The sequence below is a fragment of the Rhodamnia argentea genome, chromosome 3 (assembly GCF_020921035.1).
Source record: "Rhodamnia argentea isolate NSW1041297 chromosome 3, ASM2092103v1, whole genome shotgun sequence".
In the NCBI taxonomy this organism is placed as follows: Eukaryota; Viridiplantae; Streptophyta; class Magnoliopsida; order Myrtales; family Myrtaceae; genus Rhodamnia; species Rhodamnia argentea.
Window position 1 is genome coordinate 17,562,019 of NC_063152.1, and position 16,374 is coordinate 17,578,392.

A 16,374-nucleotide genomic window follows, 5' to 3' on the forward strand; every position below is an offset into this window, starting at 1 on the left:
CCTAGAGTTTGTTCGGATTGACAACAAGCGATTCCTCCCAAGGGAAAAAAAAAATTGCTTGTGTTCTCCTATGAAATGACTAACACAACAATCAACGAGGACGAATTGGTTGTTTTAAGAAAATTATTAACTTTTTTCGTGAAATTCTTGAAGAAACGCCGTTGTAAAATGAACACAGTTATGCAGATGCACAATTTTGGGTCAACTGAATTGATTGTTTCCTCCTTTTCACTCCCAACAACTTATTGTGGATACTTCTATTGCACTTGTACTTAAGCAGAATATGTGAATATGAGTCGCGCAGCGCGAGGAGGACACTGTGTTATTGCCATGATCGACGCCCTTGAGTAGTTAGCCTTTGCCAGTGCATGGCAAAACTCGTACACTAGCAAGATGTTTCTCATTAAGCTGACACAGGTCAGATCTACAACAGAGCCAGTTGCTTAGTCAAGCATGGGAAGAGTGTTCTTGAGACGAGAACCCGGTTTCAGGTTGATACATACAGCTGCACGTTAGGAATGTGTGGCAAAGTCATCTCTCATTGTGGAGAATGCCCACATGACAGTGAATTCATAGCCTGGTCAGGGGCAATTTCTGCAGCCAATTGATATTCAGGAATGGAACACACTGAGCACATCTGCAGAGGTACCTCCGAGCACAGCTCACATATTCCAGGATCGTATCTTAATGCTCTCCTCTATATACTCAAACTTATGCCAGATGTTCTATATATGCTGGGTTTAGAACCATAGTGAATGCTGCTGCAAATAATAGTGCAATTCAATTCCAATTTTAGGTATAAAAAACTTTGGTTAACGTGAAGACAAATTCACCTGTTTTAAACAAAGAATAAATGTTTTAACTCCATGCCACCACGAAAATTGCTGAACAAAAACTTGCCATGCCGATTACTTGAAAGTGAACCAACCCAAAACTAGAATAAAAGAAAAGAAGAAGGAAAGAAGATGCTCCTAAAGTAGTCGTTCGCCCCTCTCTGCATCATGTTGCGAAGGATGATGTAATTACAATAATTCTGGTATACTCAAAACCGAATTCAGAAGTTTACTCTTCCTCTGAACAGAGGAACCCTGTTTTGTTTCTCTGTCTTTGGATGGTGTAATTAAATTCACTTTGGAGAATCATCTGAGCTGTTGATTTGGAGTGTTCAGTGGAAACATCTTTCGTGAAACAGTAACTAAAAACCAGCTTATTATGTGGGCACGTATTGAACTGTCAATAGAATTGCGATCCGCACACTCATCTACAGGAATGTGCTGGAAACCAGGCCAACTTATACATAGATATACCCAGTAATACCGCCGGCATTACAAAATTCAACTCTAAGATCAGAAGCAAATATGAATTTCCAATTCTATTTGCAGGAGACCTATGTGTATAACAGAAACAAATATCCAACTGGGACACATTGATCAGTACCTATTATTCACAGTTTGCGCCAAGATAGAACTAGGAAAGTCAGATGTTGCCAATGTACCACAGTCAACCTTGCCCATTCAAAGATATCACCACAGTGAGAACTCACGATACAAAATTAAAGACATAGAACCAGGCCTCAAAAGAAGTATTCATCAGGAATTGAATTTCTGGGGAAAACAGAGAAAGTTTGACTGCATACAATAAAGTTCGATCAGTAATATGCTTTCCTAAAAGATCAAAACTTTTCCCATTCATCACCGAACAAGAGCGATACTAATTCAAGATTAAGTCTAATTTGCCTTGTGAAGACGGCTAAAGAGGAACTTGCTAGCAAGGGTATCCCAGTATAATCCCACTTCATCGCCAGCCTCCAAGCCTCTACGTTTCACGAACTCCTTGTTCCAACCCCCCTTGAGGACATAGGACTTAGACGATACCCAGTACATGAACACCAGTCTATGCTCAGAGCACGTATCTGCATCCCTCACGATGACGGTGGCCCCCTTGTCGCTCTCGACTTGACTCACTGTGTCCTTGCTCATCCATCGGAGCAAGTGGCTCTTCGCAAAGTCCCGCCCAATCAAGAGCCTCGACAGGTTTCCGAGATCGCTCTGGGTAAGCTTCTTCTTGATCTTATATGGGTCCAAGAGCAGCACCAACTCCGTAGAAACTCCATTGCGTCTATCTTCCTCTGTATCACATCCTGAGGCCACTTTCTCTGCCTTCTGCTTTCTGTTGTACTTGGCCTTCTTCCCCACAAGTGATGTTTCAGCTTCAGTGAGTGAGGCCATGGATTTTCGCTTCAGTTGGGTGGGAACGATTTCAGGATGGCCGACTTCCTTGGTGCCCAAGAGACGCTTCAGATCAGGCGTGAGGGGGAAGAAGTCGCGAGCGACCACCACTGTTGGAGATGAAATATCGCTGGCCCCTTCATCGTGATTCTTCTCCTGATCATGCAGATAAGAAACGCACGAGGAAGAAGAGTCCATCAATGGCGGCGAGTGGGCCTCGCCTGAGCCTCTCAGGCGGTCACCATCACCAATGGGTTCCTTCTCGTGGCCGTGCAGATAAGACATGCACAAGGCGGAAGAGTCCATCAACGGCGGCGGCGAGTGGACCTCACCGATCAGGACGTCGCGGAGAGGAGGCGATTTGGGGCTGAAGAAATCGAAAAGCTTCATGGGGTTTTGATGGAAGAAATAGAGAAACTACCTTTGCAAGAACAACAGAGGGCAACCAACGGTTTGGGAGAGATTCAGAGAGAGAGAGAGAGAGAGAGGTGAAGAGAGAAAGACAAGGTTGGAGAGAAGCGATTAGGACAGAAGAGAGTCGGAGGTTAGACAGAGAGGGAGGGAGAATATATAGTTTACCGTTGGAAATTTGGAATGGGGAAGGCGAGTGAGTGACGTCATCAATCTTCGCAGTCAAGTTTTGACTCTGACCTTTCCTGATTTGAGATTGGTTTTCTGTTGTGGGTAGAGATAATTTCCCGATTCTGTACTGATCTCCTACGCGTAAATAATGAGTTGAAAATGAAGATGATCTTCTCTCAGGATTGCTATTGCTATGCTACGAAGGAGCTTCTCATTTTTTGTTAAATTAATCTCACTATGTAAATTGATAGAACCTTGGAAAAATGTGAAATCTTTTAATTTTTTTTTATAAGAAAGAGATTTCTAAATAAAATCGTCTTTTCATTTTTTTTTTATTTTGTGTATGGATCGGAAAAGGAAATATCACAAGTATTATTTTTTTCTATAAGAATGTACATTTTCTTGAAAAAGTAAATAAATAAATCGGGAAATGCTCTCATGACAATCTAATAGTCTTGTTAGTTATTTCTGACCATAGATCCACTCACCATCACCTCGTATTTTGCATAAAGCACTCTTTAATTATAAAATCGTGAGATCAGAAATAATGGCAATTATATTAGAATGTTAGGTTAGCAGCTTCCTAAATAAATCCCTCGTTTTTTATAAAGAGGCGAGAGCCAAGCCCTCACATGTGACAAAACAATTCCATTTTTTCCCATGTTGCTAATTGAGGTTTCTGTCTGACCTAAAATAACTCAGGCTGCTAATGTGTGATCAAATCTATTTATGCAATTAAAATCCTTGACATACATCACTGTTTTTGTTTTGTTTTGTTTTGGTAATCAAACCATTTTATTAGTGCTTCGTCAGCGTAGTAACGCGACATTACCGCGTGGTAGAGGTTCAACGCACAGTGCTAATAGGTCATGCCACTGCGACAGATGAAGCATTCTCCTTTGCTAACTCAAGTTGCTAATGTTGTTGTTTTTTTTTTTTTTTTTGGGTATGGATCGATAATTAGGAAAAGGAAATATCACAAGTTTTACTTTCTTTTTAATGTGTGAAAGCATGTAGAATCAATACAAGAGTCTCGACGAATTTATGTCATAACCTACGTTAATTAGATGCTGTCAATGGTCAAGATAGATGTCCAGCTTGCTTCCTCAAGGAACAAAGAAGAATCTCTTCAAAGCGCGCTACTCCCAGTCCCTTCTGTCTAGACGAACTCGCCACTGAGACTCTTTAGTGACTCGAATCTAAGTTTTGCAATACAAAAATTATCTTCTTGAGTTCTTACTTACATCAGCCATACTAGGCATTCGTGTAGAGGCATGTGTATGGTGCTTCAAAAATTAAGCACAGAAACCCAACTTCTCTACAATAGGCCTGAACTACATATCTCTGTGGAAAAGCCTACCGTCCTAGCATTTGAGACGACAACAGAGGAAGGTACCGTTTCCATAGATTGCCTCTTTAGTGCTGCAGAGTGGATCCAGCTCCAGGTGCCGAGCAAAGTTTCTTGGGACCATCATAAGGGATGACCATCTCCTTTGCTGTGCTTTCGGGTAACGCTTCATTGCCGACTGACAACCAAGAAGAGGAAAGCTTCGAGTAATTGTGGTAGAGTGTCAAAAAAAAGGCGGGGTTGCTCTCGCCAGCGCTGCAAATCAACAAAATACATGCCAGATCAGAACATGTGGACATGCAGAACAGTAGTACCGTAAAACTTGACTGGCTAAAAGGAGATGCTAATGTACAGAGAAAATAAAAAAGCTCCAGTCAAGCCGGCAGTGCTCTCTTAGTTGCTCAATTTGGTTGAGCCAATCTCATTATTTGTATGAAAAAAGTGTAAGTGTGGTGAGAAGTGTAAATTAGTCAAGATACGTATAAGTAGCATGTTCAGATGATTTAGGCAAGCACTCAAAGAACCAAGACCCCAGTGCCAGCTCGGGGTAAGACAAAAGACGGGATACATGAACGTCCAATAAGATGCCAGGTTACTTGAACATCAGCTTCTACGAAACCCCGCATACCTTGAGCTAGTCAAAGTTGAATTGGCGAGCACTGCAAGCAGCCGAAAGGTCCAGACACTCCATCCAAGAAACAACATGCACCATTCCATCCTCTTCATAGTTTGATGTTACCACTTCGGCGTTTTCTCTACCAGAAGCCCCAAACTTGCCCAACTACAGAAGCCGATCAGTTGGCCTTATTTGAACAATTCAGATGGAACGAGACTTTGAAAAAACAATAATCAGCACTCCAAAATCCATCCTGCTTGGCACTTCTCTGATTTATATATGCGAAAACCCGATGCAAATGAAAGTAATGACTGCATTTACGATGTAACTGCTTTGGAACTTGTCAATGTGATAAAAGAGCAGTTTCAAGAAATTTATTTGATTCGTTTGAATGATGGGTAAAACAGGATACAACAGACACTACCATCTTGAAACAGCAGTAATCTCAAGAAATAACCAGGGAATACACCTGTATTTGTCTGCTATTCACAAACTAGAGCATGGACGACTTAAGCACCAGCCATCCAAATTCATGTGCCGACACCCCAATCTCTCCTAAAATTACAACCTTGAACATCAGTAACTATAAAATTTTATCATGGCTAGGCGAATGTGGTAGTTACTCTACTTGTCGCCGTTAACTCATTGTGCTATATCATTATCTGTCTAGCACATTCAGTGATCATTTTTCCTGGATTCTGAAGAGCATTGTGGATTACTTATTACTGGCAATTCGGAGTCATGATCTTGCCGTTTTGGCCACCCAAAACTCCTTTTTCAACCTTTGTAACATTAGAACGAGCACTTGGTATACAGTAATCAAATCGTAAAGGAAAATGCAATGACCGATCAAACTCAAGTTTAACAGAAGGAAAAGGAAGTATCCAACCCAAATATTCACTAGAAATCCCAGAAAAAAAAGACCATTTTCAGCCACTGAAGAATCATAAACAGGTTATAAACTCGCCAGACACAGTTTGAATGGAACCAGATTATGAGTCGACATAAAAAACAGAGCAAGTTAAGAAAAAAAAAACATTGCAATGTCCACTCTTAAGTAAAAACAAACATGAGCAGACACACATATAGTCAAAGAGAGAAAGAAAGGATCGTAGGGGAACCAGTTTCTGTGATGATCGTAGGGGTGTCGAAAGTGTGTCGCCGGCCAGAGCTGGAGGATCCCGAGGAAAACGATGAGCCCGAAGGAGACGAACCGGAAAAGAGGAAGTGGGGTCAGAGCAGGACCCGCGGCCACGTCGTGGCAGAGGGCGGCGTCGGCTCCTCCGGCGTTCGGAGGCTGAGTCCTCCGGTGAGTAGCAGAGGACCTCGATGACAGGCAGCAGAGGGAGGAAGCCACAGTCGTCCATTAGTTCTACTCACACGTGTGTCCACGCGTGTACGCAAACAATTGACATATCAAATATTGGGCAAAATGCATCACTTAAATAATACAAATTTACTATATTTCGAAATCATTTAAATAAACTTAAATGTTGACAAAAATACATAATACGAAAAACCGTACAAACTACGAAATAAAGAATTTTGTTCTAAAAAAGGACGGCGAAGTAGGCAAATTTCTACGAGGGATCTAGTGTACAAATTACGGGCTAATTGATCATCAGAATTTTATTTTGCAACGACATAAAAATGAAAAAATGGGAATGCATATAAATTTCAGAAAAGTGTCATATGGCATGAAGGCGGGAAATTTAGCCAACCGGTCCTAAACCTATTATACGGATAGCAATTCAATCATAAACTTTTCAATTGTACCAATATAGTCTTGAAGTTTTTTGCATAATCCCAATATAGTTCTTCCGGCTAATTTTCGCCGTAAGTGCTGGCATGGTCAATGCGGCAACAAATTTAGGACTGAACGGACAATGTTCCCACATGGAGGCTGATAATCTCCATTGAAATTGTCATGGGTTAGGTACCATACATGAACATTTTAAACTATATAAAGTAATAGAGAAACACGTTTATAATTCTCGTGACCCGTCTCTTCTTAAATAGAGAGAGGGGGAGGGAGAGAGAGGAAAACAAGGATTTTCCGTCTTAGGTTTCTTCATGCTATGTATGTTTACATAGCCTGTCCTAAGCCAGAGTAAAGAAGGAGGATTGCATCAGACCCAGCGAGCCGGTTGTAAAAAAGAGCTATTTTTATGAGAGATGAGGTGCCTTCATGCTGGTGGCAGCGACTGCGAGTCACTCCACGGGGGTGGTGACAACGGTTTTGCGCGTCGATATCTGAACGGCCATGGAGCCTCATCACCTCCCGATCTGGAGGAACTTTGTCTCCAGTGAACGTCAACGGCATTGTGAAGCTCAAGCGTTCATGGCGTTCTCGAGATCCATCCTTGTTGTAGGCGATCCTAAGATCCGTCCATGGTGATCCATTTTCTGGAGTTGTTGCTACGATAGAGGGCGCGAAGGCAAGAAGAAGAACAAATTATAACAATAAAATAAAATAAAAAGAGGAAACTCAAAACACCGGCCCGAGCTGAACCGTGTTTTCGATTTGGGTCAAAGCATGCACACATCCCACATTGTTCGGTTTCGATTTGGGTCAAAGCATGCACACATCCCACATTGTTCGGTTCGGTTCCGGTATCATGGAAACCCGGATCGAACCGTTGACACGGCTAAGATACATGTAAGCAATTCAACTCACGTGCATAAGTACATGAATTCTGAATTAACAAAACGCTCTGTTAATCACATAGGCTAAATCACGAGCGAAAATCTAAATGAGTGTTTTAAGTGTGAGTTTGTTTTACAGAAAATGAATAATTTGGAAAACATTTTTCTAAAAATGAGAGCAAAAGGCCTAGGCCAATGACAAAGCATTTGTTTCCAGCACCAGCTTTGAATTCAAAAGTGACTGTGTTACCATATGCAGAAAACGAATTTCAAACAGACAATGAATTCATATCCAGGTCAGGAGCAAATTCTGCAGCCAATTAGTCTTCAAGAATGGAACACATTGAGCACATCTGCAGAGGTACCTCCCAACACAGCTCACACATTCCAGGATCATGTCTTAATGCTCTCCTCTGTATACTCAAACCAATGCCAGTTGTTCTATACATGCTAGGTTTAGAACCATGGTGAATGCTGCTGCAAATAACAGTGAAATTCACTTCGAATTTTGGGTATAAAAAACTTGGTTAACATGAAGCCATGTTCACCTGTTTTAAACAAAGAATAAATGTTTTAATTCCATGCCACCTCGAAAATAGCTGAACAAAAACTTGCCATGCCTATTACTTGGGTAGTCGTTCACCCGTCAACCGGACTGAAAGAAAAGATAAGGGAAAGAAGATGCTCCTAAAGTAGTCGTTCGCCCCTATCTGCATCATGTTAACGGAGGATGGTGTAATTACTCTAATTCCAGTATACTCGAAACCAGAATTCAGAAATTTACTTTTCCACTGAACAGAGGAACTCTGTTTCGTTTCTCTGTCTTTGGGTGGTGTAATTAAATTCACGTTGAGGGTCAATCTAATTTTGGTTTGGACTGAGCACGGCTAAGTTGTAAATTTCAATGAACTACTGATACTGAGCTATGCTGCATATACATAGTTGGAAAGCCTTATGCTATGTTCAAATTTAGAACACAAGCTAACCAGCTGAACATCTCTGTATAACATCATATGGGGTCACAGATGGGAAAACATCCGTGCGGTTTATTCGGAGGGTTCAGTAGAAACATCCTTCATGAAACATCAACTAACAACCAGCTTATTACGTGGGCTTGTATTGAACTGTCAGTAGCGTTGCAATCTGCATGCTCATGTATTGACAAGTGCTGGAAAGCAGGCCAACTTATACATAGACATACACAGTAATACGGCTGCCATTACAAAATTCAACTCTAAGATCAGAAGCAAATACAAACTGCCAAATCTATTTGCAGGAGACCTGTGTATGTAACAGAAATAAATATCCAACAGAGACACATTGATCAGAACCTATCATTTACAATGGTGCCAAGACAGAACAAAGAATCACCATAGCTGAATTGCTGCAACGGCTAAGCTTGACATTCCCAACTGTAATCTGAATTCAAAGGGGATAGTCACTGGTAGTAATCCATTGCAAGATCGGCGTACAATGCACAAAGCAATGGAAAAGGATGTCATGTGCGGGAGCAGATTGGATAGCTTTTCACTGCTGAGCAAAAGCCGCCCTTTTCTTGAGGCAGCAGGCTTAAAAGCCTCATCGTGCCCTTATCAATAGACCAAAATATTCACTGGCTTCTTCTGATCTATTGCAAGGTTGGACTATCATAATTTCCAGAAGGAGAGGTCTATGCAGAGTATACAAAGTGTAGAAACTCTTTTGGATCTTTAGGATCAGGTGACTTCGTCTTGATGATCAAACTAGGACATACAAGATACTACAAATTTAGAGGACAATTAAGCTGTGCAGGCACTGCTTCTCTTTGTCCTATGTTTAGTGATGCTGGTTTTAGTGTGTTAATGCTGTTGCATTGGTTGCAGGCATTTTGGCCTTCCATTGTTATCAAGAAAAGGCTCAACATCAAGCCGAAGGTGTATGATTTCAGCGAAGATGAGGCCGACACCGAAACCGAGAGCGAAGATGATAGTATTTCGCAATCCAGCTGTTTCGTGTCTATATGAATGTTGATCATTGCTCTATGCTTGATTCATACCTCCTTTCAATGATCATCCAACTTCCTCCGTTAAAGAAAAAAGAGTTCATCGAAGCGGCAGTTATCCTCACTGTGCGGAGGAACCAACCCGAATGTCCGAATCCAACTTCAGGCACTACACCTTCTCTCTTTCGCTTGATTTTCCCTCAAGATGCTTCTCATTTTGCGGAGAATAGCATAGCATGAGGTCTTGGATACACATGGATATTGCCATTAGCGTCTCTCTGTCTCTCTTTTGCTGAAGACTAGGACTGGCAAGAAAAGATTGTTCTGCCATTTCAAGTTTCTCTTGTTGCTTATTGTTGAAGCATCTTGTGGTCACAAGACTGTTTAATCCAAGAAGTTTCGCATTATGTCAACCATCTTCTTGAGTTTCTGTCCCTTCTCATCTCATCAAGTATCATGTATGCTTTTGTGATGACTGTGTTGTAGAATCACATGTGAAATGCTCTAAGTTCAGACACCGAAGAGGGAAGTCGGAGACTTTGCCACACTCAGTACATTAATGCAGAGGATGTGAGATTTGCAAAAATGCTAAATCTGTACCATTGCATTAGACTTCCATCTATGTGACTCTCTTTGTCTAACGTATTTTTGCCGTATTTTTGCTTTATGAAGGGTGACTATAGGCACCTGGAATGTTGCTGGGAGACCTCCGAATGAGGATCTTGAGATCAATGATTGGCTTTGCACAAAAGAACCGGGGGATACGTACATCATTGGTTTAATGCTCTCTTTCCCCTCTCTCAGCTCTCTGTTTGCAAGAAATCTCAAAGTTTTCACACACTGCGTCAGACTGATTTTTTAAGCCTGTCATTGACATGGTAGTTGGCTTCTGTTGCTGGGGGTCCTCCGTGATTTTGATAGTTTCATGTGATACTAGATGAGGCTATGCTAGACAGTAGTTACTGCATCTATGGATCATTCTTAGTCAATCTTTTAAACCAGCAAGAATATATCAGGCTGTCTATTGACTAGTTTAGCTTGAACTGCATGACATAGAGAATGAGTTCTTCCTGATCTTCAAGCCGAACCTTGAGTTACAAGCAAGTTATGGCTGACATGCACCCAGATTTGCATGCCATTAACGTTTTGCACTAAATCCTGTTTTGTTTCTACATTAATGTTGAGGGTCAATCTGATTTTGGTGTGGACTGAGCACGGCTAAGTTGTAAATTTCACTGAAGTACTGATATTGAGCTATGCTGCACATGCATAGTTGGAGAATCCTATGCCATGTTCAACTTTAGAACACAAACTAACCAGCTAAACATCTCTGTATAACATCATATGGAGTAACAGATGGGAAAACATCTGAGCTGTTGATTTGGAGTGTTCAGTAGAAACAACTTTCGTGAAACAGCAACTAAAAGCCAGCTTACCACCGAAGGTCGGTGCAATATTACCAAACATGATAGAATGCTTTCCTCATTTGACACTGGATATTATCCGACAAGTCATTAACGTAAAAACTTCATTGGAGTTTCTGATGGCAACAGGGCACTTTTCCTGGCCAAAATGTTCCTTTTTTAGTATTTCTTGAAGAATTTCAAGTTTCGTAGCGTTTCAGGTATACCAAGATATCAATTTAGCCAAAAATCCAAGGAAGTCTTTAGAGTTGACTTTTTGGTCAGACGAATGAAGTCAACTCCTAATCAACCTTCTCCAGAGAAATAAAAACTCCCAATCAACTCATTTTTATGTTTAATTTCACTTTGACATTATCAATTTTATAAAATTCCATCGAAAATCGACTTTTCTCCAAATTTGAAAATTTTTCGGGGCGACACAAATTCCAGATGGGTCGCTCTCATAGAGCTAAAGAGTCCTCACAGAGAACTCAGCTGATTCTTTACGAAAGTTGCGGAGAATATGTAGTTCCTCCTTTGCAAAACCCTGTTGCGGGAAGACAAAACATACTTCCGTGCTTTCTCCTTTGCCTTCAGGGTCGGACAAGGACTTGAGGATGGACTTGTATATGTTATAAGCAAAGAGAAAAAGGATGTCCATCGTTGTTTCTAAAGGCAGTTCATTTTCTCTCCTCCTAACTCAGATTGACTCAATTGGGTTAGACTTGCCAACACTCCGGTTCACATAACATGCGAATATCGCAAAAAAATCAATGAATGTGATTGCATATGCATATAATCATATATCGTGATCAATACGGCTATTTCTCCTTTATGATTATTTGACAGATCAATTCCTATTGTAATACTTTGTAAGTATGTGCAAAGTATCATATTTTCTAATGCCAACTGTAGTTATATGTAAAAGTTGAAAACTTTTGAAGTCCCTGTTAAAATCTATTATTTTGTGATTCGACGATTCTTGGCCCTCTTAAAAATGCTTTTTTAAAAGATTGTAGAAAGATCTGTATAAGGACCAAAAACTTCTCAATTTCTCTCCCTCAATTTTTTTTCTTCATTTCGTTAGCAAATATACTTATTCATTGATGCCAAGCCCAAACCTTAACTAATTAGGGTGGAATCGACTATTTTTGCCAATGTAAGGAATTTAATCCACAACGCCTCTAATGGATCGATGGGTTTGAGCCTTTGGTACCATAGTACTATATCTTCGATTGGTTGTCCAAAATATTTGATGGAATATAACGGTAGATCTTAAGAGATTGAGATTCACTACAATTAGGGAGGTAAATTTACATCTTGAATTTTCGTCCTCTAGAAGTTGACACATCTCTAGCTCCATTGGGTTGGGTCTAAATATATTTCTCATTTGTTTAGATTGTTCGCATGCGCGCGCACATCTATAAATTTATGATGTTGTCATGTCCTAAACAAGTTATTACGAAATTTTTCAAGGTGGGCACCAAATTTGAAATCTGGTCCCACATTTTGGTAGGGGAAAAAGTTAATTATAATCAGAGATGAAACGTTTTAAAGATGAGTTCCAACTTTCCACAACTTTGGTCGATCTTTGCATAGGGGTAAAATTGCCCCAGCACAGCAACCTGAGCATGCCATTCTATTAACTTGCGCCCTAAGATGAACATCATATACATATCGCATGCCCCTTGCTAAAATGTTACTATAAGGATTAAGCTGTCTGACACTATTGGATCACAAAAAATAATAGTCAAATAAACTATTGAGGCAGGGTAGACTATTTAGAGGAGGCATGCTAATCAATGATCTATTGATGTACAAAGATGCATAATAAGCAACTACCAGAATCCCCAGCAGAATTTTCTAATTGGAGATGCCCAATTGTAGTTTTGAGGGAAAAGTACAATTGAGGCATACACATAGCATCTGAGACTGACTGGCATCGCCTATGATGTGGCGAACTTCAGAAGAGAGTCTGTTATACCTGGCTTTTTCCCATGCTGATCACTCTCTCCGCCTGCAGCTGTGCATCTGAAAGCAGAGCTTGAAGAATCGCTGATTATGATTAGACAGATCAGATCATGAGTTGTGGCGTCCAAAGTCCACATCATTAGCAAACAGAAGCTGCATCAGGGCATTGAGGCATACACATGGCAAAACTTCAGTGACGGCCAAATGTTGCCATTTTAACTATCTTATTATACTAAATCACATGAATTCGCCCAATATCTTCCTGGCAATGTTTTAGAAAGGTCATACTAAATGATTATTCCTGAGGTATAGAGGCCCTTTTACAATGTTCTCTTCTAAATGTACTGTGTTAGATGCCGTAATTTTTAAATAGGACCTCCAGCTGCTCAAATTGACTCTGTTTCTAACTCTTTTTTGCTTTAAAAAATTCTGTGTTCATATGAAATCTTTCTGATACATCTTCTCAAAAAATAAGATTATCGATATATAGCTCTTTAATGAGTAATCTCATGAATATCGATCAGTACAACCTGTTTCGAACCATGTCAGAGATGAAATGCTGAAAGCAAGCATAGGCAGATGGATGGAAGCTAAGTTTCTACCTTGATAAAACTTCAAGGATATCCAACCTCTCCTGTATTGATAAAAATTGCAGAATCGAAGTCTTCAGGCCTGCTAGTTCTCCGTAGTGGAACATCAAGTAAGTTTGGGCTACTGCTTCACATCAAATGTAACTCGATTAGAACTAAAAGCACATAACTGGACAAATATGAACCCATGACCCCGGAAGAAAACAAAAGACCTCCTCATGCAGCAAAGATGTCATGATATAAATGAGAAATCCGACTATGCTCGATGACACAGGACTGAAATCATCAGTATCCATTAACGCGGTTGTAGAAGCTAAAGACCAGCTTAATACACTTCTTCTAAGCTACTTCAGCAACTAAAAAGTAATTCATGCAATCCCAAGTTTTGTTACCTTCTTTAATATATACGTAGTTTCTCCAATACTGTGCATCCGAAGTTCTAAATCAAGGAAAAGTCATGTCTAGCAATTTATGGTCTGCCTTAAAGGTTATCCTCCATACTAAATGCTTGGTAGAAAATTTTTGTCAAAGCATTAATAATGGCTATGCACTTTTCAACAGAAGTTTACAGTTAGTGTGCTATTAGAAAATTATGGTCTGCCTTAAAAGAAAATTTTTTCGTTGCAATTTTCGTCACAACTTGATTTAGCGACGAATTTTGTGGAAGTTTTTGTGGCAAATGCCGTTGCTAAAATCTTGTTTTTTTTTTGTAGTGTTATTGATTGTAATTGCTTACTTTTTCTTGATTACGAACATCTATTCTGCTTTTGCTAAGCCAAACAAAGCAGATCTTCTTGTTTCCATTCTAGATTCGGGCTAATTGGCATGATCAATTGATTCTTGCCTTTGTTCCCTGTTGAATTTTGGTAAAGCAATCACAAAGAAGAACACAAGAATTACGAGGTTCGACGATGTGCCTACGTACTCGGGTGAAAAAACTCTCTTATTTTTTCATGAGAGATCAGCCGCTATTGTTCTGCAATTTGTACACAAGGGTTGCTACAACAAAGGAAACAAGCAAACCCGAAAAAATAGGAAAACTACCAAATATACAGATTTGCAACAGATTTGCCTACAATATCTCCTTTCCTTTGAATAGGAAAAACGCAAATCTCACAATATCCCGCAAATATCGCCAATACTCCCCCTCAAGTTGGAGCGAAGACATCGTCGGAGGTCAACTTGTTCACCATATCCTGAAATACTCCCTTGGATAAAGCTTTGGTGAAGACATCAGCAAGTTGATCCTTACTACGAATATATGGCGTCTCTATTGTCTTGTCTTGAACCTTTTCCCTTACAAAGTGACAATCGACCTCTATGTGTTTGGTCCTCTCATGGAAGACTGGATTTGAAGCAATATGTGTTGCCGCCCGATTATCACGTAATAACTTCGTAGGTTTAGACATGGCATCACAGCCCAATTCTTGAAGCAATAGACGGAGCCATACGATCTCACTAGTGGCAGCAGCCATGGCTCGGTGAGTAGCTTCTACACTAGATCTTCCCACAACTATTTGCTTCTTACTTTTCCAAGTAACAATATTTCCACCAACAAAAGTACAAAAACCCGTGGTAGACTTTCTATCCACAAGGTTGCCACCTAATCAAGCATCGGTGAAACCTACAATCTTTGTATTCCCATTATTCTTCAACAATATTCCTCTTCCGGGGGAAGCTTTCAGATATCGAAGGAGCTGGTTTGTCAATTCCATGTGCCCTTGTGTAGGTTTTCGCATAAACCGGCTTACATAGGCGACTGAATAAGCAATGTCGGGCCTAGTAATGGTTAGGTAAATCAATCTCCCTACCATACGTTGAAATTGCCCAATATCCTCAAATGGTGTTTCATTAGACACAATCTTACTATTATAATCCATAAGAGTGCTAGCGGGTTTAACTCCCAACTTACCAGTCTCTTTCAATAGATCTAGGACATATTTTCTTTGAGTCAAGAATAGACCTTTGTCAGAACTTGCTACCTCTATGCCCAAAAAGTACCTCAATTTTCCAAGGTCTTTAATGTCAAATTCCATGCTCAACAATTGCTTAAGTTCCGCAATACCCGTTAAGTTACTGCAGTAATGATCATCAACATAAATGAGAATGACAACAATACCTTCACCGATCGCTTTAGTAAACATTGAAGAACCAGCTATGCTCCTTTTGAAACCAAATCTAATGAGTGCAGAACTCGGTTTGCCATACCATGCTCTAGGTGACTGTTTGAGACCATATATTGCCTTCTTTAATTTGCAAACCATTCCCTTATCATTCTCTAAGAAATGTCCTGGAGGTACATCCATATAGACCTCTTCCTCCAAGTCTCCTTGGAGGAAGGCATTCTTCACATCCATCTGAAACAACGGCCAGCCACCGTTAATCGCCACGGATAGAAGGACACGAACAGTATTCATTTTCACTACAAGAGCAAATGTTTCCTTGTAGTCTATCCCATAGGTTTGAGTATACCCTTTTGCGACAAGTCGAGCTTTGTACCTCTCAACCGACCCATCACTATTATATTTGATCTTATAAATCCACCGACATCCAACTGTCTTTTTCCCACTTGGCAATTTAACAAGTTCCCAAGTACGATTACGGTCCAATGGCTGAAGCTCATCTTTCATGGCATTCACCCACACACTGTTTTTACATGCTTCCAAGAAGGTATTGGGCTCCTGTTGATTTTCAACGGCGGACAAGAAACTTAAATACTTATGGGAAATTCTATCATACCCAATAAAATCTTGAATAGGATGCTGAGCAGTATAATATGTGGAAAAATCACGGAGCCGCGTTGAAGGCCTTGGAATGCGCGATGATCCGCGGATTGGGGCCGAGATAATAGGTACCGCATCCGTTGGAACTCCCTCTGCTGCATCGTCGGCGCCAACTTCCAAATCGGCCGCAACTTGAACAGGAGCAGTGCCGACATTTTCTATATTCATAGATTGATTCCCTTGAATAGCCGCTGTTGGAATTTCCTCTTGATCGAACATTGAAGGT

The 16,374-nt window shown here is 40.4% G+C and overlaps 1 protein-coding gene and 1 long non-coding RNA gene across 3 annotated transcripts; both read right to left on the reverse strand.

Moving 5' to 3' along the window:
- Positions 1 to 1,727: 1,727 nt before the first annotated feature.
- On the reverse strand, positions 1,728 to 2,618 carry LOC115754377. Its single transcript, XM_030693375.2, has one exon. It carries the CDS (start codon positions 2,616 to 2,618, stop codon positions 1,728 to 1,730), a length of 891 nt encoding a protein of 296 aa, XP_030549235.1.
- Positions 2,619 to 4,902: 2,284 nt separating this feature from the next.
- Positions 4,903 to 6,124, reverse strand: LOC115754380. Of its 2 annotated transcripts, XR_007197783.1 has the most exons (3): positions 5,858 to 5,990; positions 5,244 to 5,556; positions 4,903 to 5,042 (listed from the first exon to the last, which is right to left on the reverse strand). It is a non-coding gene; the product is annotated as an uncharacterized LOC115754380 (long non-coding RNA). The 2 variants fall into 2 exon arrangements; XR_004016984.1 differs by lacking the exon at positions 4,903 to 5,042 and having other exon boundaries at positions 5,264 to 5,556; positions 5,989 to 6,124.
- Positions 6,125 to 16,374: the final 10,250 nt, after the last annotated feature.

What these genes read in the sequence shown, in the direction of transcription:
- LOC115754377 (XM_030693375.2), bottom strand. Translation starts at nt 2,618, where the DNA reads ATGAAGCTTTTCGATTTCTTCAGCCCCAAATCGCCTCCTCTCCGCGAC.